The 26,776-nt window shown below is 42.0% G+C and overlaps 1 protein-coding gene across 6 annotated transcripts in view; it reads right to left on the reverse strand.

Moving 5' to 3' along the window:
* Positions 1 to 593: 593 nt before the first annotated feature.
* Positions 594 to 26,776, reverse strand: part of SP3 (Sp3 transcription factor) — a 58,868-nt gene continuing 32,685 nt past the window's right edge. For all 6 annotated transcript variants that reach the window (XM_077448028.1, XM_077448024.1, XM_077448026.1 and 3 more), the window contains 3 exons: positions 10,800 to 10,992; positions 9,203 to 9,399; positions 594 to 1,568 (listed from right to left, as the gene is read on the reverse strand). In XM_077448028.1, the coding sequence (XP_077304154.1) occupies positions 1,261 to 1,568; positions 9,203 to 9,399; positions 10,800 to 10,992 (698 nt within the window). In that variant the 3' untranslated portion in view covers positions 594 to 1,260. The remainder of the gene's footprint in view (positions 1,569 to 9,202; positions 9,400 to 10,799; positions 10,993 to 26,776) is intronic.

The raw sequence follows: 26,776 nt of genomic DNA on the forward strand, positions 1-26,776 counted from the left end.
ATATACATATTTATCAGGTACATGTATTCGATACATACAATTTTAATGGGTAGAAGCAGATAGGTTGTTTAAATGCTGATTCAACAACTAAGTTAAAAGAAAAAAAAAAAATAAAAAAAAGATAAAAAAAAAAAAAAAAAAAGGGGGGGGGGGGGGAATGGGGTGGAAACAAAAAAAACCAAAGGAGGGGGGGAAAAAAAAAACAAAAAAAAAAAACACACCCTTGTATAATTCTCTGGTTTCCCCATGACTAGGATTTGTATGCCTTGTTTGTTTCACTATGGAAATGACCGACTGATATCATGTTTGCATATGCTAGCCTACTTAATTTACAATAATGGTATTCGATGTCTGAATATCTGAGATCGAAAGATGTGCTTAATGACAAACAATTCATTATTATTTTTTGGTCCACCAGTGTTCAAGAGAGTGGGTGCTTTTTTCATTGCATGTAACCATTGAAAAAAATGCTTCAACCTACAAGTTTTTCAACATTGGTTATATTGCCTTCATGACTCAAACATTAAGAAGAATTTTGGCAAATACATTTTATGTGCATGGCTTTTTATTAAACACAGTCTAGAGACAGTGGCTATCGTCAGATTAAAACTTGTAGAATTTATTTTTCTTATAGTTCTTTACAAGAGAAATGCTTAAAATGTGTACATAGGATCACCTAATTAAAACAAATTGGTTGTTATCTTGTAAGCAGAGGAATGGTAAAAAGGGAGCCGGGTTATGAGTGCTGTTCAACATGATTTGTCAGTTATGCATAATAAAAATTCCAGTCATCAAGAAAATTACAAAATGTCATCTCATAACATAATTTTTTCGTGACCCATCAACTTTGTTATCTTACAATAGATAAATACCAACATGTTCTTATTTTTTTTACTTGTTTTTGACATTTATTATTATTTTTTTTTATTTTTTTTACACTAAACCACACGGGACTGATGCATTTGGTTAGACTACCATTTCCATCTGTCAATGTTATTTATACTTGTATGTATCATGGTAAAATTTCATCAGTTCTAGATTTCCAAAAGTACCTACAAAAGCCATGCAATTTTACCAATTGATCATACGTATGGAATAGCATACAAAGTAAGGCATTTCAGTGTCATGTATAACCAAGTTACTGTCAATCCAAAAGTTTGCACATCAATAAAAAGATATCTAAGAACTCAAGAACAAGGATTTGCTTTTTCTTCCACTACTGTATAAAAATAACCACAATTAATAGGTGTCGCATGATATTTACTCCATTGTCTCATTTCCAGAAACTGTGACGAGTTGTAAGGGAATCTCAGAATTGGAGAGGAGATCTTGGTTGCTGGTATTTACAGTCCCTATGCCGGATACAGCTCCCTGCTGAATGTTTGCAAGGATAAGGGTTGTACCTTCGGCAGTTATCAATGTTTCATCAGGCTTTGCTTCTATGGATGCCAGTACAGCACTGCTGGCATGCATGCCTTTCTTATTCTGATGGGTTTTAATATGTTTGGCAAGGTGATCGCTTCGCATAAATCGCTTGGAACACTCTGGACACACAAACTTCTTTTCACCTGTTAGATTAAAAACATTGTATTTTAATTGATATACCAATTTCTTTTCAAGTTAAAGCTGTAGAATGTATTTTCATTAACAAAATAATCCCAAACAACCTGTGACCACAAATAATTTTCACACTTCTATTAAATGGACATAAAACGTAGACACTTTAGAGCAGGGTTCACACAAGTTGCGTGGAGCGGCTCACAGCAGGGTCCGGTGGGTTTCAGGGCTGAATTCGGACCTGAAGCAGACCAAAAGACGCACAGGACCCCTGTGAAATTTGCTCTGCAGCCGTCCAAGCTGTGTGAACCAGTTCCATTGAGAACTGGTCAGAGTCTTCTGTTAGATCAAACAGGAATGAACTTTGGTCTGTAAATAAGGTCAGTTTAACCACCTAAAGACTAATCCTTTTTCTGACATTTGTTGCTTACAAGTTAAAATCAGTATTTTTTGCTAGAAAATTACTTAGAACCCCCAAACACACACACTTTTTTTTTAGCAGAGACTAGAGAATAAAATAGCGGTTGTTGCAATATTTTATGTCATACTGTATTTGCGCAGCGGTCTTTCAAACGCAATTTTTTGGGGAAAAAAAATATACTTTAATGACTTAAAAAAAAAAAAAAAATTACATTTCTGTACAATGTGAAAGATGTTACACCGTGAAAATCGTGATCTTTATTTTAAGCAAAAAATAAATAAATAATTGCGATTCCCATTTTGGCCAGGATAGTGCAGCTCTAGTCTTCTAACATGCAAATTAGATACGGGGAAAACCGCATCCAATTCGCAATAGTGTAAACTCAGCCTAAAAGCATACCTTCTGCAGTTACAGAGAACAGTGTTGCCCAAGCAACCAATTAGCAGGATAAAGTGTTGCCCAGGGCATCACAGTTTTCACACTTTTCAGCTATAATAAACCTGAGAGTCCAGCTAATGATCTTACCTGAATAATTACAAAGAATATCAAATCTATGGAGTGGCTTTTTTGGTTTCTCTAAGCTGTATTGTCACAAGCAGTACATTTTCTAAATTAGTTTTCTGTGCCACATACTCAGGTAGGCATCTGTGGGTAACAGTGTTGTCTTCTTTCTGAGAAAGTGATTACAATTCATGAGTTCAAAGTGACCCTTTTTTCAGATTTTAGGGGGGTGAAGGAAGTTTCATAGACTGGCCAGTGGCATGACGTGGGTAGCCAGGGAACACTGGTTTCCACAATGCTGTTCTGACAGGAAGATGCTGCAAATCAAAGAAGCAGAGTTGAGTGGGAGGCATGTCAGCCAAGCAGACTACGAGACTAGAACCACACTGTGGGGGGATTTAACTAAACCTGGTGCACGCAGAATCTGGTGCAGCTGGGCATAAAAGCTAGTCAATTTAGGTTTTAGCCAACATTCACATTGGCACAATTTGACAGGTCACGAATCATGAAATCATGCAAGTTCATCTGAATTCAAAGCCATGTTTAGTGTGAATAAGGGCGTATTGTCAAAGCTTAATTGAACAAACTGAAGTTAGCTGCACCAGATTCTGTGTGCAACAGTTTAACCACTTTCAGACCGGACCAATTTGCTGGGCAAAGACCAGACCACTTTTTGCGATTCGGCACTGCGTCGCTTTAACTGACAATTGCACGGTCGTGCGACGTGGCTCCCAAACAAAAATTGACGTCCTTTTTTTCCCACAAATAGAGCTTTCTTTTGGTGGTATTTTATCACCCCTGCGGTTTTTATTTTTTGCGCTATAAACAAAAATAGAGCGACAATTTTGAAAAAAACGCATTATTTTTTACTTTTTGTTATAATAAAATATCCCCCAAAAATATATATAAAAAAAAATTTTTCCCTCAGTTTAGGCCGACACGTATTCTTCTACATATTTTTGGTTAAAAAAAAAAAATCGCAATAAGCGATTATTGATTGGTTTGCGCAAAAGTTATAGCGTTTACAAAATGGGGATAGTTTTATAGCATTTTTATTAATAATTTATTATTATTTTTTTTTTTTTTACTAGTAATGGCGGCGATCAGCGATTTGTATTGTGACTGCGACATTTTGGGGGACCCATCGGACATTTTTGACACATTTTTGGGACCATTGTCATTTATACAGTAATCACTGCTATACAAATGCAGTGATTCCTGTGTAAATGACACTAGCAGTGAAGGGGTTAACCAGTGGGTGGCAGTGTAGGGGTTAAGTGTTCCTAGGGGTGTGTTACTAACTGTGGGGGGGTTGGGCTTTCATTTAGTGAACACTGATCTCTGCTCCAATCACATCGAGTAGAGATCAGCGTCACTAGTTGCTAGGCAGAATGAAGAAATGCTGTTTACAAACGGCATTTCTTCATTTGGCCGCTCCGTGAGACGATCGCGGGGATGCCCGCGGCGATCGAGTCCGCGGGTCCCGACCAGCGCGGGAGCGCGCCGCCGGCGGCGTGCTCCCGGTGGCAGGGCGGCAAATTTAAAGGGACGTACATGTACGCCCATTTGCCTGCCCGTGCCATTCTGTCGACGTACATCGTCGTGCGCTGGTGGGCAAGTGGTTAAGAAAATCTCAAAATGTCCACACCCTATTATCCCTATTGCTCGGAAAGTTGAGCAATGCAAACTGAGCATGACGGCATGGATTTTTCTCCATGTTTGGCTTTGTCGGAAGAAACTGGGGACTACAGGATCATATTCCATATACTTTGATTCCCTAAGCAACTTTTACTAAACGTTTTCTCACTCCTAAGCTGTGACTGGGGAAAGAGTATTGTGTACATCATACACTGTCACAATATTAAAAAAAAAAAAAAAAAAAGCAAGTTGCATGCCCTTTTATACCTGGAGTCATTGGGTATTACACTTGGCTCCTGGGGATTGAACAGAAGAGTGGTGCAATGAAAGAGGTTACATGACCCTTATACTGAATAGAGAACAGAAAAGGCCCCTTTAAATGTAATAGATAGAAATAACTCTCACGAGGAACACTGAAGCACTATATCAGTGGTCAGCCTGGTCTAACCTGTCCTACTCTTAGAATGTCTTAGGTTGGTGAAACAGTTGTACCAAAAGCACGATCATAGACACAGAGGAGTTGGACCTTTGTCCCCAATAACTCCAAGAATCTGGAAAGTGCAAAAATCCAAATTTTCTCTCTCGTTTATTCAGGGACATTAAAATAAATAAAATAAACAGTCCAGCTGAGTGGCAGGCCACAAAACAAAGCTGGCCACAGGCGAGTCAGTTTCTCCTTTCAGCCAGCAGGTTGAGCGACAAAAACTGAATTCTTCCTGCTGTTCATTGTATTCTGACAGCGGGACTCTCCCATCGACAAAATACACTGATTCAATTGGCTGCATGCACTGATCGAGTGACAATTTGCCAACAGACCAGTCCAGGAGAAGTTGATCAATAGATTGACTGTTCGTGAATGGGACAGGCCAAACATTGATCAAAATTTGACCGGTTCCTGCTGAACCGGCTAAACTTCGATCCATGTATGGGTCAGCTTTAAAGACCCACAAGAAAACTAAAAGGCAGCTCAAAGCCATGTGAAAGACCTTGTGTTTGAAGCTGCCATCAAAGGAGGACACAGGTGGCAGCCTTGTAAATCTGAAGGAAAAAAAAAAAAAAAAAAAAAAAAAAAGCTCAAGAAGAAGCACTCAGATTTAGAAAGTTTTGGCTGAGCCAGCAAGAAGTGATGGAATACGAGACACGCTCATTTACTAGGGCTATCAGGGATAACAAAATAGAAAGGCAGACGATTTAATGGAAGCAATGGCAGCTAGGGAGACATGCACAGAACAAACTACATCAAGGCATTGAAGGGAAATCTCATGAATTGGAGTCGGACAGAGGGATGAAAGAACCAATGTCCTGGTTGAGGTAAAAGCTTAAAGCATCCTTAGGAAGGAGACTTTTGGCCTCACCACCACCTTGTTCCCAGGAAAAGAAAAAGATGTTCTTTACAGGACAAGGCTGCCAGCTCAAACATGCCTCACAGTAGTGAAGGCAAGGAAGCAACCATGTAAGAGTGGGAAGGAGAATATACTGCATAAGTTCAAAAGGCATTTAAGAGCCAAAAGAACACATTTAGATTCCACTAAATCACAGGGGAACCCACACTGGGCAAAAAACTCTAAAGCCCCATACACACTATCAGTTTTTGTTTTTTTTGCTGAGTTTTTCCTTCAGGTTTACCAAAACCATGTAGTGCAAGGGCCTGCCTGATTGCATACAAATTGAAACTCCTAAGTTTTGACCTCATATTATATGGTTTTGGTAAATCTGAAGGAAAAAAACTCAGCAGAAAAACTGACAGTGTGTATGGCGATTTAGATCCCTTTCACACTATTCATCAGCTAGCGGGGAGGGTTTAACCCCTGCTAGTGGCCGAAAACGGGTTAAATTCGCCTGCAAAACACTGCCGCATTGATTTCAGTGGGAAGGAGAGGCGAGTTCATTGCTCCAAAGAATCTGCTGGCAGGACTTTTTCTGACGCCCTGCCAGAGCAACGCTCCAGGCTTTCACACTGGAGTGAATGGAGCAGCTGTTTTAGGGTGGTTTGCAGGCGCTATTTTTAACGCTATAGCGCCTGCAAAACGCCCCCGTGTGAAAGGAGTCTTACAGAGAAGGAAGCCAAGAATCTTTGGAACAAGATCACATAGTAAAATCTGCCTCTTTATGATACACTGTATAAAATGCTGATGCAGGCCCAACTGAAGAAATGCTAGGACTGACTCATCCTACTGAGAATTTTCTAGGATGAAAATATTTTTCCCCCCCCCCCTCAATAACAGAGGTCTGTCAAGTGCAATGATAGACTGATTTTCACAATGTGTGAATTACCAAGAAATGCCTCGGTCCCTCAATACATGGGCTTCAAAATCCATGTCATTAAAGCCAGAGACTGAGTGGTAAACTGGTCCTTAGGACAAAACATCCAGATGATCTGGAAGGGCCCACAGATGAACCCACCAGGGGTCAGGTTTGAATACCACACTATCTGGGCCAGTCTGGAAAAATTAAGATCACTGGAAAACCTATGATCTTGATCCTGTAGAGCAGATGTGGAAGGATTTTCAGGGAAGGATAGAGGTAGATCAGGCTGAACAGATTCTGTGGAGCCACCAGAACGCCTACTGCCATGAAGTCCATATCTAGCATTCTCCACCTGGAATTCCAGGTTTGCGGGAAAACTGATTGCCAGACTTGGTTTTAGAAAAGGCTTTTAACTGCTTGTCTTTGGGTTCCTGAAAACAGGCATATCCTCCACAGGCTTAGTTAATGCTTCATTAAGACCATAAATTGCTAGATGCAGAACTGGGGCAGACCACTTTTGAACAAAGTCCCCCTCAAACAGGCACAGGGCTGATAGCTGCTTGGGAGGGATGAACACCTTTGTCAAGATCCTTTCAATCTCCGCAAAGGACAATGGGAAATGAGTGCACTGATGTCTTGGTGGTTGTTTTAAAGGACTTGAAGAATCTAACCAACAGAAGTGTGTCAATGAGCACACTGACAAACCAAAAAGGTTACTAGGAAAGTGTTTTGTGACTGATGAAACAAAAATGTACCGTATATACTCGAGTATAGGCCGACCCGAATATAAGCCGAGGCCCCCAATTTACCCCCCAAAAAACTGGCAAACTTATTGACTCGTGTATAAGCCGAGGGTGAGACATGCCTGTCCATCCCTGTGTGTGTGTCCGTCCATCCCTGTGTGTGTGTCCGTCCATCCCTGTGTGTGTGTCCGTCCATCCCTGTGTGTCCGTCCATCCCTGTGTGTCCGTCCATCCCTGTGTGTCCGTCCATCCATCCCTGTGTGTGTGTGTGTGTCCATCCATCCATCCATCCCTGTGTGTGTCCGTCCATCCATCCGTGTGTGTGTGTCCATCCATCCATCCATCCCTGTGTGTGTGTGTCTCCATCCATCCCTGTGTGTGTGTGTCTCCATCCATCCATCCCTGTGTGTGTGTGTCTCCATCCATCCATCCATCCCTGTGTGTGTGTGTCTCCATCCATCCATCCATCCGTGTGTGTGTGTCTCCATCCGTGTGTGTGTGTGTGTGTGTGTGTGTGTGTATGTGTGTGTCCAGCCTACCTGTGTCCCGAGCCTTTGTCCCGAGCCTCCGTCCCGTGTCGTGCCTTGCCTTCGTCCCGTCCCGTCCCGTCCCGTGCCGTGCCTTGCCTCCGTCCCGTGCCCTCTTCGTCGGCGGCCATTGTAAAATTCAAAAGCCGCGCCTCCTCCTTCGCCTGTGATAGGCGGAACACTGAATTTCCCAGCAGCCTGTGTTCCGCCTATCACGGACGTCGTATCATCCTCGTCCGTAGTACGAGGATGAGACGACGCCCGTGATAGGCGGAACACAGGCTGCTGGGAAATTCAGTGTTCCGCCTATCACAGGCGAAGGCGGAGCCGGAGGCGCGGCTTTTGAATCATAGAATGGCCGCTGTCTGTCTGCTCGACACGCTGATCGAGCGGGCAGACAGCGATGACTCGAGTATAAGCCGAGGGGGGCACTTTCAGCCTCAAAAAAGAGGCTGAAAATCTCGGCTTATACTCGAGTATATACGGTAATTGTTTGTGAAGAATACTCAGCACTATATACAGGCATACCCCACTTTTAAGTACACAATGGGATTTACTAAAGCTGGAAAGCGCAAAATCAGGCTCACTTCTGCACAGAAACCAATGAACTTCCAGATTTTATTTACCAAAATTTAACTGAACAAGCTGAGGTTAGAAGCTCATTGGTTTCTATGCAGAAGTGAGCCTGATTTTGCACTTTCCAGCTTTAGTAAATAAACCCCATTGTGTAATTAAAAGTGGGGTATGCCACAAAGAGGCCACAGCTTACCAACATCAAAACATCATCCTAACAGTGAAGTATGGTGGAGGGATCATGATTTAGGCTTGCTTTGCTGCCTCAGGGCCAGTACCACTTTCGATCAGAGGGGAAAATTCTCAAATTTACCAAAATATCCTACAGGATGATGTCAGGAGATGTCTGCTAGCTAACGCTGAGAAGTTGGGCTATGCAGCCAGACAATGAATAAGCGTCAGAGTAAATCCACCGCACATCCGAAAATGAAAATGCACCTTTTGGAACAGCTCATTTAGAGCCCAGATCTTAACTCCATAGAGATGCTGTGGAATGACCTCAAAATGAGCCATTTACACCAGACATCTTACAAATGTGTCTGAGCTGAAACAGTTTTGTAAAGAGGAATGATCAAAAATTCCTCCTGAATGTTGTGCAGGTCTGATCCAGAACTACTGAAAGTGCTTCCTTATTGCTGCTAAAGAAGGTTTGACCAGCTATTAACTCCAAGGGTTGGCTTACTTTTCCCCCCCAGCACAGTGAATGGTTAATGGGCGTGTTCAATTAAGACACGAGAAATCTGAATTGTTTTTGTGCCATCAGCTTAAAACACATTGTGCTTGGGTACTTTTGTGATCACATTTAAATGGCAAAATTACTGCTGACCACCAGTTAATTCCAAGGGGGTTCATTATACTGAGAATATATATATATATATATATATATATATATATATATATATATATATATATATATATATATATATATATATATATAATTTATTTATTTTTACACAAAAAATAAATAAATAAATAGAAGGGAAGAGTATCTTTACCAGTATGTGTTCTTCTGTGTCGCTGCAGCTCATCACTTCGGGTAAACCTTTTTCCACAAAACATCCAGGTACAGACAAAAGGACGCTCCCCTGAATGCCAACGAAGATGAGCTCTTAGGTGTGAGGTCTTGCCATAGACTTTGGCGCATCCTGGGATGTGACAGATGTGTTGTTTTTTCTTCCCAAGGTTTGTACCCCTAAAATAATAGATTTGTTTAATAATGACTTCTGCTATAATTAACTACTGTTAAACTCTGCACCATTTTAATAACCACCTATTTAAATATGCAATTCACATTCTGTACAATCGTGGTGAAACAAAACCTCACTTAACCAAAATCAAATTTTACATTTTTTTAGGTTTTACATTTTTTGTACCAAGTCATTTAAACAGACTTTATTCTTAAAGTAAACCTGTTGATAAATAAAACAGCATTTCATATTAAAGTGGTGCCCCCCCCCCCCAAATAAAATGGCTAAAATCCCCCCCCCAATTGGAATTTTATTTTTAAATTCACCTCTAAATGCCTGTTGCTAGGGGGTCCCTCAGTCTGCCTCCTTCAGTGCCCGGGCAGCCGACGTCACTTCCCCTCGGTGCAGTCAGTCATCTGGGACACGTGACAGGTCCCAGATGACTGAGCGGCGTATCACGGTGTGCGGCAGCCGGGTGCCCACAGTAAGGGGGTAGGGGGGGGGTTGGCGAGCAGAGCTTTGTTTTCCCGCATCGCTGGACCCTGGGACAAGTAAGTGTCCGATTATTAAAAGTCAGCAGCTGCAGTACTGGTAGCTGACTTTTTTTTTTTTAAGGGGCACCCCACTTTAAGCCAAAACACAGGGACACTCAGATAAGCAAATGGCAATCATCTGATGCTATTCCTATCTTATTTGCTTCCTTCTGCAGTTCACTACTGGTTGGTGAGGGTACTTATCACAGTGCTAGATCAACTCCTGTGGTTGGTGTGGCTCTAGGCATTGCAGAGGAAAGAAAATAAAGTTGTTGATTCTACACACTTAGTCTTTTGGATCATCATGGGTTCACAGGTGTTTAAGGATAAGTTTACCTTCCAAAGCACATTACACCAATAATGGGCCTGTCTGCAGGATACCAACATTGCACCCCTGAAAAAATAAAAGCACTTTTTTTTTCTTGCCAAAATATGTGCATTACCAAAAAGTGAACTTGGCCTTTAGGGTGAACCCAGAAAGCAGAGTTGTGAGTTTTGTGGGTGCAACTACCTCTTAACCTATGTAGAAGTGATTGGGTGGCACACTTATTAGAAAGCCAGCTGAAAGAAACAGAACACTTACGGCTTCAATACATTACTACACTAGTACCTGTGACTGCAGATGTAAAAGTGTTAAGCTTTTATTCGTTCTCAACACCATTCCACTGTTTACATAAAACATGAAAGTATTTGCTAATGTTTTCTTTAACACCAGTTTAAAAGGGAGGAAGATCCAGGTTAAAAATATTAACATTTTAAATAATTGCTTCTAATACACAAAGTGCTTAGCTGGTGTGAAAATCGTGTCAGAATCCTACCTTAATAGTTACAAAACTTAAATATGACAAGTGCGATCTATACATGACAAGTACCTTCCGGCTCCATCTTTGCAGTTAGGACAAGTGCATGCTACTCTTCTTAGCCTTTTTCCCTCTTGATTTGATTGGTCAAGTTCATCATCAACAACTTGTACTCTCAGATGGGTTAAATCATTGGTGTTAACTGTAGAATCACCAGTAAGCTGCCATTCTTCTGGATCTGGCTCTTCCTCTTTAATCCGAATTGCTGGTTAGAAAGAAAGACAAGAAATAAGCATTCACTTCATTACAATAACTATTATTCAATACTGAGGAAAGGAATAAAAGTTCAAATCACTACCAATAAATGTACAACTAAATTAAAGTGATATTAAAAAGGCAAAAATTATTTTTTATTTTTAAAACAAACATGTCATATTCACCTGCTCTGTTCAGTGGTTCCTCCTCTTCTTGGGTATCCCCAATTGGGGCACCCAAGCAGGCACGCTGCTGAGACATTGCCCTGCGTGTCCATCCAGACACGAGGCTGTCTCTCCCCTGTGATTGACAGCAGCGGGAGCTAATGCTCTCATGTACATCAATGGATTGAAAGGGAGCTCAACAGGTTTTTTTTTTACCTTCATGCATGAAGGTAAGCCTTTAGAACCATTTTAACCACTTCAGCCCTGAAAGATTTGGCTGCTCAATGATCAGGACATTTTTTTTTTTGCAATTGCGCGGCTCTGCGACGCTGTATCCAAACAAAATTGGTGTATTTTTTTTCCGACAAATAGAGCTTTATTTTGGTGGTATTCGATCATCTCTGTAGGTTTTTTTTTTTGCTCTATAAACAAAAAATGAGCAACAATTTTTTTTTCTTCAAAAAACACCCACACACATTATGTATTTTTTGCTATAATAAATATTCCTTTTTTTTAGCGCAAATTTTTTTCCTCAATTTAGGCCGAAATGTATTCTTCTACATATTTTTGGTAATAAAAATGGCAATAAGCGTATATTGATTGGTTTGCACAAAAGTTTAGCATCCACAAAATGGGGGATAGATTTATGGCCTTTTTATTATTTTTATTTTTTTTTAACTAGTAATGGCGGCAATCTGATTTTTATTCGGGACTGCGACATTATGGTGGACAGACACTTAACACATTTTTGAAACCATTGACAATTATATAGCGATCAGTGCTATAAAAATGCACAGATTACTGTGTAAATGTCACTGGCAGGGAAAGGGTTAACACTAGGGGGCAATCAAGGGGTTAACTGTGTTCCCGTGTGTGCGCACGTGTTCTAACTGTAGGGGAGAGACCATAGAAGATGACAGATCGTGGTTCCTAGTCATTAGGAACTCACAATCTGTCTCTCCTCACAGAACAGGGACTTGTCTGTACACACACACACACACACACACACACACACACACACACACACACACACACGTTCCTGCTCTGCCTCTTGTGCCCATGACCGCCGGCCATGAGCATCAGCACCCCTGCAGGCACGAGCTCATGTCTGCAATCCCACCTAAAGGAGCAGACTTACAGCTACCACGGCTTGTTCCGACCTGCCACCATATGACAACGGCTGGTGGCAAGTGGTTAAAATTTAACTCAAAAAACTGAACTTTAGCTTTTAGCTAAAACAGGGATATTCAAACTTTTCAAACGCAGGGACAGTTTACTGTCCTACAAATTTTAGAAGGCCGGATTGTGGCCAGTGAGGGTAGAAAATGTACCGTGCCCAGCATTCAGCAGTGAGAAATAACAGGAGTTATTTAGAGTATGAGTAAAACCCCATCATTTGTGATAGTTTGCGTAATCATACCCCATCACCTGTACCCTGTGGAAGAATTAATGTCCCATAGTTTGTCAGTGGGAGGAATATTGGCTCTCATCATTGGCAGGAATAGTGACCCAAAGGCCCGATAAAGGCTAGGAAAGGGCTGCATCCGGTCCTTGGGGCAAAGGTTGGAGACCAGAGCTAAAATATAGCACAGCAAAAAGTAAAAACTGGATTTTTTAAGTCACCGTAAAATCTTTTTTTTTTTTTTGGCGTATGTAAACCACTTCCCACCTGTCATATTGCTATATACTATAGCAATATGACAGCCGCAAAGTGGTTTCGTTATCCTGACTGGATGTCACAACGACCAGCAGAATAAGGAGTGCAGCACAGCAATAGGTGGTGTGGTAAGTCAGTCTGACAGACCGCATCTCAGATCTTGGTAAAGAGCCCATGATGTAGGCTCTTTACCATGATCAGCTGTGTCCAATCTAAGCTGGTCACATCGTAAACTGGAAAGTGCTGTTGATCGGCTTTTCCGCTATTCACACTGACAAAGCGTGCCCAGTGTGACCTATCAGTGCACATCAGTGCTGCCCCATCAGTGAAGGAGGAAACTTATTTAGAAAAATTTCATTACAAAAACGTTTTTCTTCAAAATGTTCGTTTTTTTGCTTAGCAAAAAATAAACCGAGTGAGGATCAAATCCCACCATATCACTGCCATGGCTAGTAAAAAAATAAAATAAAAGTCCCTAAATCTATCCCACACTTGGTAGACACGATAAAATGTTTGCACAAACTAATATACGCCTATTGCGATTTTCTTTACTAAAAATATGTAGAATATATAATCGGCCTAAACTGATGAATACTTTTTATAATTATATAATTATTTTTTTTTTTTTATGGATAATAGCAAAAAATTATTTTTTTTACAAAATTGTTGCTCTGTTTATAGCGGCAAACAAATGCAGAGGTGATCAAATACCCCCAAAAGAAAGCACTATTTGGGGGGGGGGGGGGGCGACGACAATCTTGTTTGGGTAAAACGTTGCACGGCCGTGCAATTGTCAGTTAATGGGATGCAGTGCCAAATCGCAAAATAAGGTCTGGTCATTAAGGGGGCAAATCCTTCTGGTCCTTAAGTGGTTAAGGGACACAGGAAATCAGATACTGTTGGGTTTTACTGCCACCTACAGGAGAACCGGACAATTTTTAAGCCGGTCCCAGGATAAACCCCCCACCCCAATGCATGCCATACAGTACCCAGTAGCACAGACAAAACCTGTGGCAGGTGGGACTTGTGTCCCCAATGAAATACAATTTACAGCAAGTACAAAAGTGTAAATTTTTCAATTCTATCGAAGGATACATGAATACATATATTGTTGGGATCAGAAGAGTCCAAATGGAGAGTGGGCAACAATTGCCAACAGGCCCAACAAGAGAACTGAACTACCTGCAGCCCAGGAGCTTCTTAAAAGGTGCAAGACCCAAATCTAAACCAGAGGAGGCAGAGTCCCTACTAATGGAGAGACCTGCTAAAACAACCAGATGGAGGACACCGAATCAACCTGATGCTCAAGATCCAGAAGGTAGGTCACCATAAGTGGGAAGGATTCCATAAGGAAGGGGCAGCAACCATATATCCCACCCAAAACAGGCAAAACTATAATTAGTTCTCATGAAGGGAAGAGAAAGACCACTTAGTTCAGTGCTCAACAAAACCCGGTCGCCAGGTCGCATTGGCGACTAGAATCAGCGACCTTGCGCCTGGGGCAGCATAGCTGGGGGTATCCCGTCTCCGTGGACCCCCCCCCCCGCGCGATCACATCGGGCCGCGCCGCAGGCGGCCGGTAATTGAGCCCCCGGCTTTGAGGCCTTCTGTGATCCTATGGTTCCTTCTGGAATCTAGCGCCCTCTTGTGGTGGCCGTTGGAATTACAACCAACAATGCTAATGAGCCAGTCTTTCTCCATCCCTTTACTTAGAACCCCTAAACAAAACAAAAAAAAAAAAAAATATATATATATATATATTTTTTTTTTATTATTTATTCTAACACCCTAGAGAGTAAAATGGTGGTCGTTGCAATACTGTCTGTCACACCATATTTGCACAGCGGACTTACAAGCGCACTTTTTTGGGGAAAAAGTTCTTTTATTTAATAAAAAAAAAAAAGACAACAGTAAAGTTAGCCCAATTTTTTTTTTTATATTGTGAAAGATAATGTTACGCCGAGTAAATCGATACCCAACATGTCATGCTTCAAAATTGCGCCCGCTCATGGAATGGCGACAAACTTTTACCCTTTAAAATCTCCATAGGCGACGTTTAAAAAATTCTTCAGGTTGCACGTTTTGAGTTACAGAGGAGGTCCGGGGCTAGAATTATTGCTCTTACTCTACCGATCGCAGCGATACCTCACATGTGTGGTTTGAACAACGCTTTCATATATGCGTTCGCTTCTGCACGCAAGCTTGGCAAGACAGGGCGCATTTAAAACAATTTTTTTTTCTTATTTTAACTTTTATTTTAAATTTTTTTCACTGTTCTTTTAAAAAAAAAAAAATGTGTGTCACTTTTATTCCTATTACAAGGAATGTAAAAATCCCTTGTAATATAAAAAGAGGACCTGTCATGCTTTTTTCTATATGAGATCTGGGGTCAGAGAGACCTCACAGACAGGTGGGGGGGCTGCTATCTTCCCCTCACTCGTCTCCATGTCAGGCCAGGGACAGGTCCAGATCGCCGTCACGGACCTGGCTCCTAGATTCCAAGCAAATTTGTCAACCCCTGACTTAGTCTATACTGTAAGGCCCAATGCCTTTGCATGCACGATTCCCTTAGATTGAAACTCCGCATTTTCTAGCCTGAAAACCAACCTCGCTAATCAAGACTTACCAATGAAAAGCTTTGCATCAACAAAAAACACGGCCCATCATGGGTCTGAAAGGACTACCGAGTACCAAAGAAATCAGGGGGTATGATCCTGAACTCAATGTGACTGAAGGGGCAGAGTACATGCAACGCACCCCCACAAGAGTAGGCAAGAATGAAGGAGACTTTAGCCCCAGACAGGACTGAGGAAGCAAATGCATCCTCCCCTTTCACATAAAAGGGTGCTGCAGGGAAACCTCAAAAGCTAGTCTACCAGATTCAGGGAAATTGCTATGGAACAAGGAACAGTAATCATAGCAGTAGCTCAAGGAGCATTTTCCAATTCGAGACATAAAAGTTTGACTGAAGAATCCAAGAGACAATAATATAAGGAAAAAAATAAAATAAAGGGTTAGCAAAGACTGGTTAGACTTTTCTCAACAAAGCGAGCAGCTCCTGCAGGGGTAATGCTACACGCTGTTTAATTCATTTCTAAAATGCAAACTCTGCCATCCTTCCAGGTCTCTATGCTTTGTTTGCTAAGAAATCACTCTGAAAAAAAAAACCCTAGCATACCTGACCATGGCCATTTTGAGTAAGGGCAGAAACAACTAATCGATTATGAAATTAATCGATTACCATTTTCATAATCGATTAATTGGCAAGTAACATAATGGGGTTAAAAAAACCTAAAAATTAGCCCTTTATAGTACAAAGAGCAAATCGCTACTGTAAATATTACTTTCACTGTTCAATTGAACCCCTTTCAGTAGTGATTATCTGCTTTTTTCTACTATAAAGGGCTCATTTTACTTTTTTTGACCCCATTCTGTTACTAAACGTCTTAGACCTGGTTCACATCTATGTGCTTATTGGTGCTTTTTGCAGAAATACACTACAGTTCATTTACATGGTTTCCTATGGGACACATTCATATCTGAAAGGGTCAGGGACTTTTAACACAAAATGGTGCTTTATTGGTTCAATATACTTCAATAGAGAAGCTGCAGAAAAGCATGTAATGCATTTTTGCAGCAATTTGTGTTTTTTAATCTGCAAAAATGCAAATTGCAGTAAAATCACGTGCGCAAAAATCAAAACGCACAGCAAAAACAGATCAAAAGCAAACTGCGTAGGTGTGTACCAAGCCTTATGCTGGCCACACGGATCAATTTTCAGATGAGAATATTCAGATGAAAAATCTTTGTACATTTCACTGAATGAAAGAATTTTGCTTGAAATTTTCACTTGTTTTTAACATTCTGTTTTTAAAATGAATGTAATTTCTGAACGAAAACCAAATACATTGTCTGAAAATTCCTTTGTTTTAACTCGACTCTAAATGCCTGTTGCTAGGGGTGCCCTTGTAGTCTGCCTCCTTCAGTGCCTGGGCTGGTGACATCACTTCCCCTCAGTGCAGGAAGGGCTCAGCTCTGCCCCCTTCCTCCTGTCAGTCATCCGAGACACGTGTCAGGTCCCAGATTGCTGCGCGGCTAAACAGCGCTGTTCGCGCATGCACAGTGGGTGCCCGGCTATGAAGCCACAGCTGGGTGCCCACAGTTGCAATGCCGGCACCACAGAGCAGAGGGGGGGGGGGGGACGAGTGGGGCTTCATCGGGAGGACTGGTCCCCCCCACCACCCCTGTGTAGCTCTGTGGTTGACATCACATCCATGAAACAGTGGGTTGTCAGTAATCTGAATTAAGAACTTCTTGCAAGTGTTTTCTAAAATCTGCCTACACCAGCTCCGCCTGCCCCCATCCTATCTTCTAAGCTGCTCCACACCAGCAGGTCTTTTGAGCAGTAGAGTACGAGCTGGTGTGCAGCGATTACAAGTGCCTTTAAGACAGCCGCTGAATAGCAATGTGAAATTATATCAAGCAATGACAGAGGTCTAAATATTCCACCTGACACTGCCCACACACCATCCTAAAAAACATAAAAGCAGGAAACATTCCAAAGCATTAGGTGTAGTTTCCTTTGGGACGAGGAGCGATTGGGGGGGGGGGGGGGTGTAACGTGCAGAGCAACCCACAAAGATCAGTCAGAATCAAAATTAGAAAAAAAATGATTGAGGCCATCACATGTATTGTATCCGATTTGGAGGTCAATGACAGTTCGAGAAGAAAAGGGGGACCGACCAGAAAATTATCTTATCTGTTAAGTTATCCCAGAGTGGGGTTTTAATTCCAATTGGCTAATGCGATTCAGTGCATTCTGTGCTTTCACTTACAGAATAAGCCTTCCGATCTCGAGGCTGTTTTTTTTTTTTTTTTTTTTTTTTAACAATCAATATGACAATGTCCACTCAATTGGAAATTAAAATGCACTTAAGTTTGATATATGTGCTTCTCATAATCAGACTTAAGTGATGATCTACAAATTAATCTGTGCATAGCCTTGTTTTATACTACGAAGCACTGTAATTAACGACAATGAAAACATAAGGAAAAAAAAAAAAAAAAGAAAAAAGGGAGATGCATATTTATTTTGTAACATGCTTTTATGAGATCTAAATGCCTTGAAGAACAAGTGCACTTAAAACCCAAGAACTGTGAAGGCATAATTATAACTAGAGATTACTGCACTACACACTGAATATGCTCTCCTGTAAACCCCATCTCAGAGTTCATAAAGAGCATAAAAAAATATAATAAAAACTTACTGTACATTTTTTTTATTTTAGTCCATTGAGGGCAAGAAAATTAATCAGAGAAACCCATCAGTATGGAAAAAGGTAAAGGCCACTGCCAAGAAAATAGCAAGGATCAATTTGGTATTGCAAGTTAGGGCAGAACATGAAAACGTGATTGGCCTCAACTAAATGTAGAGAGAACCAAACATCCTCGTGAAAAATGTGTGGAAGAACAAGTAACCACATAAGAGAATACTTGGACCAACAGCTAAGGTGGTCAACTATCAAAAGTTATTGTAGTAAGGTGAAAGTCTAACATCCAAATCTTGACTTTAAGAAAAGGAAGCCAGGACAGACAAGAGGTTTCTATAAAAGCAGAACAGCTAAGGCCCCCTTCACACGGGACAGATCAGTAATGATCCGCCCCGCGATGATCTGCTTGCTCAGCGGGGATCGCTCCGCTGAGCCGGTGGCGGACAGGGCGGTCTCTGCACACTGTGGGAGATATGGGCATGCTCAGATTCCGTTCGCATTGTAGTGCTTTACAAGTTATTCATTAATTGAGGTCATTCTAAAGAACAAAAAGGATTACAATACTATGCAAGTAAGGAGATATCTAAAGTAGTGTTCATTAGGGTTTTTTTTGATGATGATTTACATGGGACAAAGTTGTGGGGGAGAGTTTACAACCACTTTAATCATCACTGTGCCAATTTATTTTTTTATTTTTTAAGTTTGCAAATGTACTAACTTTGAGGTTGCTTACAGCACAACTGGTGTTCTCAATATCCAAATCCAAGTGGTTGTAAACCCTTTAACAAAAAAATAAAGTAAAATAAAAAACATGCAAGACAAAGGCATAATGAGCTAGTATGCATCGCATACTAGCTCATTATGAATTACTTACCTTAGATCAAAGACCCCGCAGCGGCCCTCATACACCGCTCCGGCTGGCGACATCCCTCCCAGAGTTGTTTCTCCAGGTATCGCGGGCTCCATCGCTGCGATTGGCCAGAGCCGCCGGTAACGGCATATATACATTCGTGCCCTTGCTTCAGTGTGCATGTGCCAACATCATCAGATACAGGAGAGATCTCCTAAACCGTTTAGGAGATATATAGGGTAGCTACAGGTAAGCCTATAAATACCTGTAGCAAAAAGTGGTTTAAAGGGTTTACAACCACTTTTAAGAGTCCACCTGAGCTTGTGTTGCAGTTCTGAACCTGTAAAGCACTTTGTAGCCGATAGTAGAAAATTGCCCGAAACATTCGCAAACAAAACTGACTTTCCAGCGATATCCCATGATCGGATAATCTAAGGAGACTGAATAAGGCTATAAACGGCACAGTGGTTCTCGTCTAAGAAGTCAGTTTGGACAGACTGGTGTCTTTGTGCACAGCTCTAGACTTGGACCCCATACACACTATTAGATTATTTGCAGATTTTTGTCTTCATAGTATATGGTTTTGGTAAATCTGAGGTCAAACCTTAATGCCGCGTACACACGATCGGAATTCTCGTCGGAAAAATCTCTCATATGGTTTTCCCAACGGAATACAGCTCAAGCTGTCTTGCCTACACACGGTCACATCAAAATCCGATCATTTATAACGTGGTGACCTACAACATGTACGACGCGACTAGAAAAAGGAAGTTCAATAGTCAGTAGCCAATAGCTTCTGTCTCGTAGTTGAATCTGAGCATGCGTGATTTTTGGCATGTCGGAATTGCATACACACGATCGGAATTACCGATAGAAAGTTTTTCCGTCGGGAAAATTGAGAACATGCTATCAATTTTTGGCTGGCGGAAATTCTGACAGCTAAATTCCGATGGAGTATACACAGTCGCATTTTTCGATGAAAAGCTCTCATCGGTCTTTTTCTGGCTGGAATTCCGACCGTGTGTATGCGGCATAAGAGTTTCAATTTGTATGCAATCAGGCAGGCCCCCTTGCACTACATGGTTTTGGTAAATCTGAAGACAAAAATCCGCAGAACATCTAATAGTGTGTATGGGTACTTGGAGAGCATCTTGCAGCCAACATTGTACATGGAAGTCTGAGAAAAACTACTAGAGTGCAGCTCTGTGACTTAAGGTTACAAACCAAATAACTCACAATTGCCAATTCAATAGGTGGGAGTAGAGACTTACAAAGATATGCTGAGAAATAAAATGCATATACATGTCATTACTCAAAAGTGAGACTCCAGAGACTGGGGTTTACTAGAGACGCAGTACCTCAGGACTAGAGGACGCAAAACGTGGAGTTACTTGTTCGAAAGGGACTTTCCAGGTATCTTTACCACAGTGAGTAAAAAAACAACACGGCTCTGGGCTTGGAAATGTCTGTGGCTACACAAGGGTCTGGAAAGCACCACAATGCAGAGGCCAGTGCCCAAAGGTCACATTCCAGGGAATTTTCACCCCATCCATGGGCTTATTCAAAAAGCTGGTCTTCAGAGACTGGGTCACACCAGAGGCTACGATACGACTATGGGACTGGAGAGAGGTCTGTAGCAAAAACAAGATCTGAATAGTACCACATGTGGAGCTCAGCGCCCAAAAGTCACGGTCACATTCCAGACAGGTCCCGCAAACAGGCCAGCAGGGTCTGCGCACAGCCTCTGAAAGCTATTGCTGAGAAAACACAGATCCGAAGCAACTATCAGAGGAATCAAAGTATTGAAGTTAAAGAATAGCCACCACAGTGCCAATATCCTGATTGAAGGGGGGAAAAAAATTGGCCATAAAATGTATACCATACATAAACAGTGTTCTATAGCAGAGCTGAAGAAAAGGCTTCCAACCTCCAGGGACACAAGGGGTTTTAACAATTGGAGGGGTTGTACGCAGGCTGGCTTAATGTTTAATGTCCAAACCTCCAATCCAAACCTCCTGAAGGCAGCAGCATACCCCACATGTCCAAGAATTCGTACCATGATACCATGTTCCTAAGTCAAAGACAATTCGTATTGATGTAGGCAATACGGATTATGCATATATTTGCAAATGTGTGCAAACAAAACCCTGTTTTTAACATGCATAGATCCATACTGTATATGGCCGGGTTTAGTCTTCAGGGACAGAGCAAGCACTGGGACAATGCAAGCAGCTCTTAACATGCGAAGTGCTCTGCAGCAAAAGTTTCCCAGAATAGAGGCTGCAAAGCACCCCATGTGGAACAAAGTGCCAAAAGATCACTTTCAGGATATCGCTGCAACATCCAGTCCAGCAAAGTCTGGCCATGGTACTCCAAATGCTTACAATAATCAGGTTTTTATTTTTAAATTTTGTAAAAACTTTTTCTTTCCCAAAAGCAACAAAACTTTCTAAATCTGCTTTAAAAAAAAAGTTATTTTGAGTTGGGCTTTGTTAGTATCTAATGTCAATCCCATCTACTAAGTCCGTCCATCCAACACTACCCTCTCCAGACAATGCTGCTGTCCAAGGGTGGCTCAGGTGCACCTCGATTTATAAAAGAGCCAACCTAAAAAGACAAGAAGGGTTACAGGCCAGCTGGTTTAGATACAAAATTAAAGTTTTTGTTGGGGTATTAATAAAAAACTCATGCCTCATTTACCCACATATACACAAGAAATGCCCTGTTAGGATCATGGCCACTGCCTTAGAATGTCAACACCAGAAATTATTTTCAGTGATATAGTGGGTATAATATGTAAAACAGCTATTTGGAGAACACCTGCGCTTCACTGCCTTCCTACTCTTCATTTACACTGTATATTGTTTGGTACCAGCAAGGTGGTGTCACAAAGCTTTACAAAGGGTGCTGAAAGCATTGCTTCAATCACTTGGACACCCCCCCCCCCCCCACCCCAATGGGAGGGGTGAGCAACCAGTCAAAATGTCTACCGGCTGGCCGGAGACCTGAACAAAGCCAGATCACCTTAGTTTGGGTCTCAGATCTAGAAACCCGGAAGCGATGCCATGACATCACTTGGGCTAAATTCACACCTGAGCGTAGCATTTTCAAGCAGAAAATTGTGCAAATTTACCACGATTTTGCGGCGTTTTACCACGATTTTGTGCAGGACAAAAGGTCACCAATGTTAAAAGAAGAAAAAAACGCCCCAAATCTGCTCGATTCGAGCGACAAAAAAGGGTCCGGAACTTGTTTGAGCTTCAGGCATTCAGCTTCAGGCGACATGGAGTGGAGATGTGAACCATCTCCATTGAGAATAATAGATTTTTTCCCCTCTAGCGTTTTGTAGCTTCAGGCTTCAAGCTACAAAACGCTCAGGTGTGAATGGGGTCTTACGGGTTACTGGCATCCTAAAGGGGTCAGTTTTAAAAAATAGTGTTTAAAAAACGCTGACCTTGACATTTTGAATACTGTACGTTCAAGTGCAGAGGAGGGGTTTGGGTTCTTATAGACCCCAAATCCCTCAATAAAAAGAGCACCTGTCCCTGCCTATTACTGTCACAAGGGATGTGACAGCAATAAAAAATATATATATTTTTTTTAAAGAACAGCGTAAAAAAAATAAAGAAGTTTAAATATACAGGATATTATCACCTAATGTCGGCCTGAAAAAACACGATATTAGTAGATCCCTAAACTGTACACCATCAGATTTGACCATATAAAACAGGTAAATGGCTAAAAAAAATCCAATAATAACTAGGCTTTTAAAAATATGAATATTCAGCTTTTTTTCTTAACAAATTGACTGGGTGTGCCTAATAACCAATTAAAAGCATGTGAGGTTAGGCATTTTAAAGGATCTGTATAGTCATGCACCTATATCAACCCCAAACCTTCCTCTAGAGTACATTCAAGCATTACATTTTTCTGTTTCCTGTTACTTTTCACCTGTAGAGAGAACCCGCTTTTATTAGTTCACTAGGTATGTAAAATGATTGCAGGCACAGCTGTTGGGAGAAAGAATCACCAGGGTACCCAAGATTAATTCCTATTGACACAGGCAATGACTCTAGTCCAGCAGTAGAGAGCCAAGGCAGGGCTAAGAATGCCGATTTGGACTTCAAAGGCAGATAATCCCAAAAAAGGAAGTTAGAAAATCACTGGACTTAAGGTAAGATCATTGAGTCATTCTGTATTTTCAGTGTTACTTGTGCAAGTTTTACATTGCGATAACATATAGGGCAGCACAGTGGTGTAGTGGTTAGCACTCTCACCTAGCAGTAAGAAGGGTCACTGGTTCGAATCCCAACCATGACACTACCTGCCTGGAGTTTGCATGTTCTCCCTGTGCCTGCGTGGGTTTCCTCCGGGTACTCCGGTTTCCTCCCACAATCCAAAGACATGCAGGTAGGTTAATTGGCTTCTGTCCAAAAAATTGACCCTAGTATATGTATGGGGACCTTGGATTGTGGGCTCCTTGAGGGTAGGGACCATTGTGAGTGTGCAATGTACAGGGATAGGGACAATTGTAGACACTCACTCAGGTTGAACTGGATGGACTGGTGTCTTTATTCAACCATACTAACTATGAAACTATATAGGGTACGCTTTAAAGGGCAGGAAATGCCAACTATCAAACGAGACACTTCAAATTCTTGCATTTTTCTTCTTGCACACCAACTGTTCTTCTAACGCAAAACACAAGGCAAGATATATTATGTGCGGATGTGAACTGATCTACCCTATACTCCAAATTAAGTCACTGACAAAAAAAAAAATCAGTTGTCAACTATGCAAACTCGCCAAACTCTGCATTTCCAAAAACCTAGATTACCCACATCAAGGTGTGTTAAAAAGGGGCAGACTGGCCACGTGCACTAATATTTTACATGGCATGAAATGGCACAAAATCTTGCCACAACTCTAAGGCCCATACACACGATACGAAAATCGGAAGTAAAATTTCGTCTGAACGATCTGCAGTTTTTCAGATCGTTAATATGGTGCTTCCGACAGTCAATTCAGATTAATCGTACAGCAAAAGACAGATGTGCAGACTATAAAATTTGTGTGAACAACGTCCGATTTTCGTCTGAAAATAAATCAAGAGCAAGACTACGCATGCTCAGAAACTAAAGAACACCATACAAAATTATGTAACACATTACGTCACTTTTGAAGTTGAATTCTGTCATATGGCGAGTAACCTCTTCTATTTCAACAAGATGCTACTGTGCAACATAAAACGGAGACCGTTGCTCTGAAAATCTGATCGTGTGTACGAGGCGTTATATTAAAGGACTATCTTAAAGGAGAGGTATAGCCAAAGCTCGCAGAAGTGCGCTCTCTGCTGACATCACAGTAATCAGTCTAGGAAACGTCATAACAACAAGGTGCCTGGACTTACATGCCGCTCAGCGAGCCGCTGAGAGTCTGAGCCGGTCGCTCCCCACCCCTCCACAGCTCAGCGCTCCAATGAGCAAGGAGGCGGCAGAGCAGAGAGCTGCTGATTGACAGTCAGCAGCTCCGATTGGGGAGCTGTCAGAACGGAGTGATCCACAGTGTTCAATCAATTGGTTCTCAGTATAGGAGAAATCAGGGGGACAGAAGATGCAGCATCGGACTGAGGTAAGTATAATTTGGAGGGGATCCTTTACTACTCTTAAGTGCTGGATTAGCCCATCTTCATCCTATTGAAAACCCACTGTGGCTGAAAATAGAAAGAAAAAAACCCTGGGAAGGCAGGTTGTGTGCCTAAATCATGGGTGCTCAACCTGTGGACCTTCAGCTGTTCTAGAACTACAAGTCCCATGAGGCATTGCAAGCCATTGAAGGTTACAAGCATGATGGGAGTTGTAGTTCTGCAACAGTTGGAGGGCTACAAGTTGAGCACCCATGACCTAAATAATCCAACTCATTTCAGATCCAGTACAAGGTGTACAGTACAGAATTTTTTAGGTTTTACAGAACAAGAGTAGATTAAGCCATGTAGCTAAAAAGTACAGTTGGGCGTTTTTTTCAGCTGCCCCCAAACTCTCCTCTGTTATCTTATCAGTACATGTACACACGGTCGTTTATAGTAGTTTTGTAAAGAAAAAAAAATAATGCATTCAGGATGGATGTGAAACGCCAAATGCCTGTAACCGCTGGTAAACACATGTAGATGCGGTAATGCGCACTTAGCTGCATTTTGTTTACAGACGACTTTCATTTTTGACAATTTGCAAAAAAAAAAAAAGCAAACAAAAAAAAGCTTCTAAACGGGAATGCGGCAAAACAGACTTTTTAAACGTTGATTGCCATCTCAAGTTAAATCATTCAGGAAAGGTTTTAAAACATCCCGTGTACATTAAGCCTTAGGCCCCCTTTCACACTTCTGTTCGTTTTCACAGACTCCACTTGGTCAGCAGGGATCGCTCCGTTGATCCCCGCTGAGCCGGCAGATGACAAGTCCGTCTTTGCACACTGTGCAGAGACGGACCTGTCAGACCTCCGTTCTGGGGAACTGGATGGAAAACAGACCACTTGTCAGTTTTCATCTGATCGACGGATGGAAAATAGGGTTTCCATCTGTCTGGATTTAGCAGTAGATCGGATGTCAGCAGACATGTGACTGCGGACATCCGTCGCTCCATAGCAGTACATTGAACGTCCGGGTGGACTGACGGGTGGACCTGAACAGCTCTAAGATTCATCTAAACTGAAATGTTAAAGTGGATGTAAACCCGATTCATGAACTTTGAGCTGGGCACATATATCTGCAGTGTTTTCTTATCTCTCTTCAAAGCCCTGTGTCTGGTAGCTTTGTCCAGCTCAGTTCCTCAGTTATCAGCCTGATAACTTGTGACAAGCTCTTGGAGAGGGGAGCCTGAAGTGCGCATCAGAGAAGGTTGCTATGAATAGATTAGAACAGAGCTAAACTATACACAGGCAACCTCTGCATGGGAAGGGGGTGTGTGCGCCTTTCCTCCAATCAGCTGTCTGTGTCTAGCAATGATCCCCTAGAGGGGAACTAGGAAGCAAAAATTATTCGTGCAATTTCTAAACAGTATATCAAGGTGAAGACAGAAGATGTACATGTAAAACTTATGTAGGGAGATTTGTTTCATCGGAGGCTGTTCACTTCACTGTGTGTATGGAGGTTTACATCTACTTTAACCACTTACGGACCAGCCGCCATCGTTATAAGTCGGTACTTTGACATGAAATACTGTTGTCATGGCACCAAATAGCTGCCATAATCCTGATAGCCTCTTAAATGGCCGGCGGTCCACTTTCACATAAACGCGGGTCTCTGTGGCGGATTGACCGCAAGTTCACTTATCGGCGGCGGGGGGAGGTGCACCCACTGCGCTACGGTTACCTCCACTGCTTTCCGGAGCCGATCTGATGTTCTCCCCTCAGTAGCATGGAGCCGAGTAGAGGGAAAGATGGCCCCCACTCTGCTCCATAACCTTGGATGACGGAAGTGACGTCAAACATCACTTCCTCCCCAATGGTCTTAAAGAGTGTAAAAAAAAAAAAGACATTTATTGCATTTAAAGTGGTTGTAAACCCTTACAACACACTTTAACCTACAGGTAAGCCTAGATTAAGGGCTACCTGTCCAAGAAATATCTCCTAAACCTACACGGTTTAGGAGATATTTGCCGAAAGACAGGCACTGCTGTCTACGGCGCATACGCCGCAGACAGCGGCACGCAGGCGTCACGTCATCGCGGCTTCGCAGAATGACAGCGGAGGAGCAGCGAGACCCCACCGAGAAGATGGATGCGCCGGACTACAGGGGACAGCGGCGGCACATAATGGACTACTATGCATTATGCTTTGCCTTTGCAGGGAATGAAAGA

This window comes from Lithobates pipiens, unplaced genomic scaffold, assembly GCF_037356315.1.
Source record: "Lithobates pipiens isolate NorthernLeopardFrog02 unplaced genomic scaffold, aLitPip1_a1.2 Scaffold_22, whole genome shotgun sequence".
In the NCBI taxonomy this organism is placed as follows: domain Eukaryota; kingdom Metazoa; phylum Chordata; class Amphibia; order Anura; family Ranidae; genus Lithobates; species Lithobates pipiens.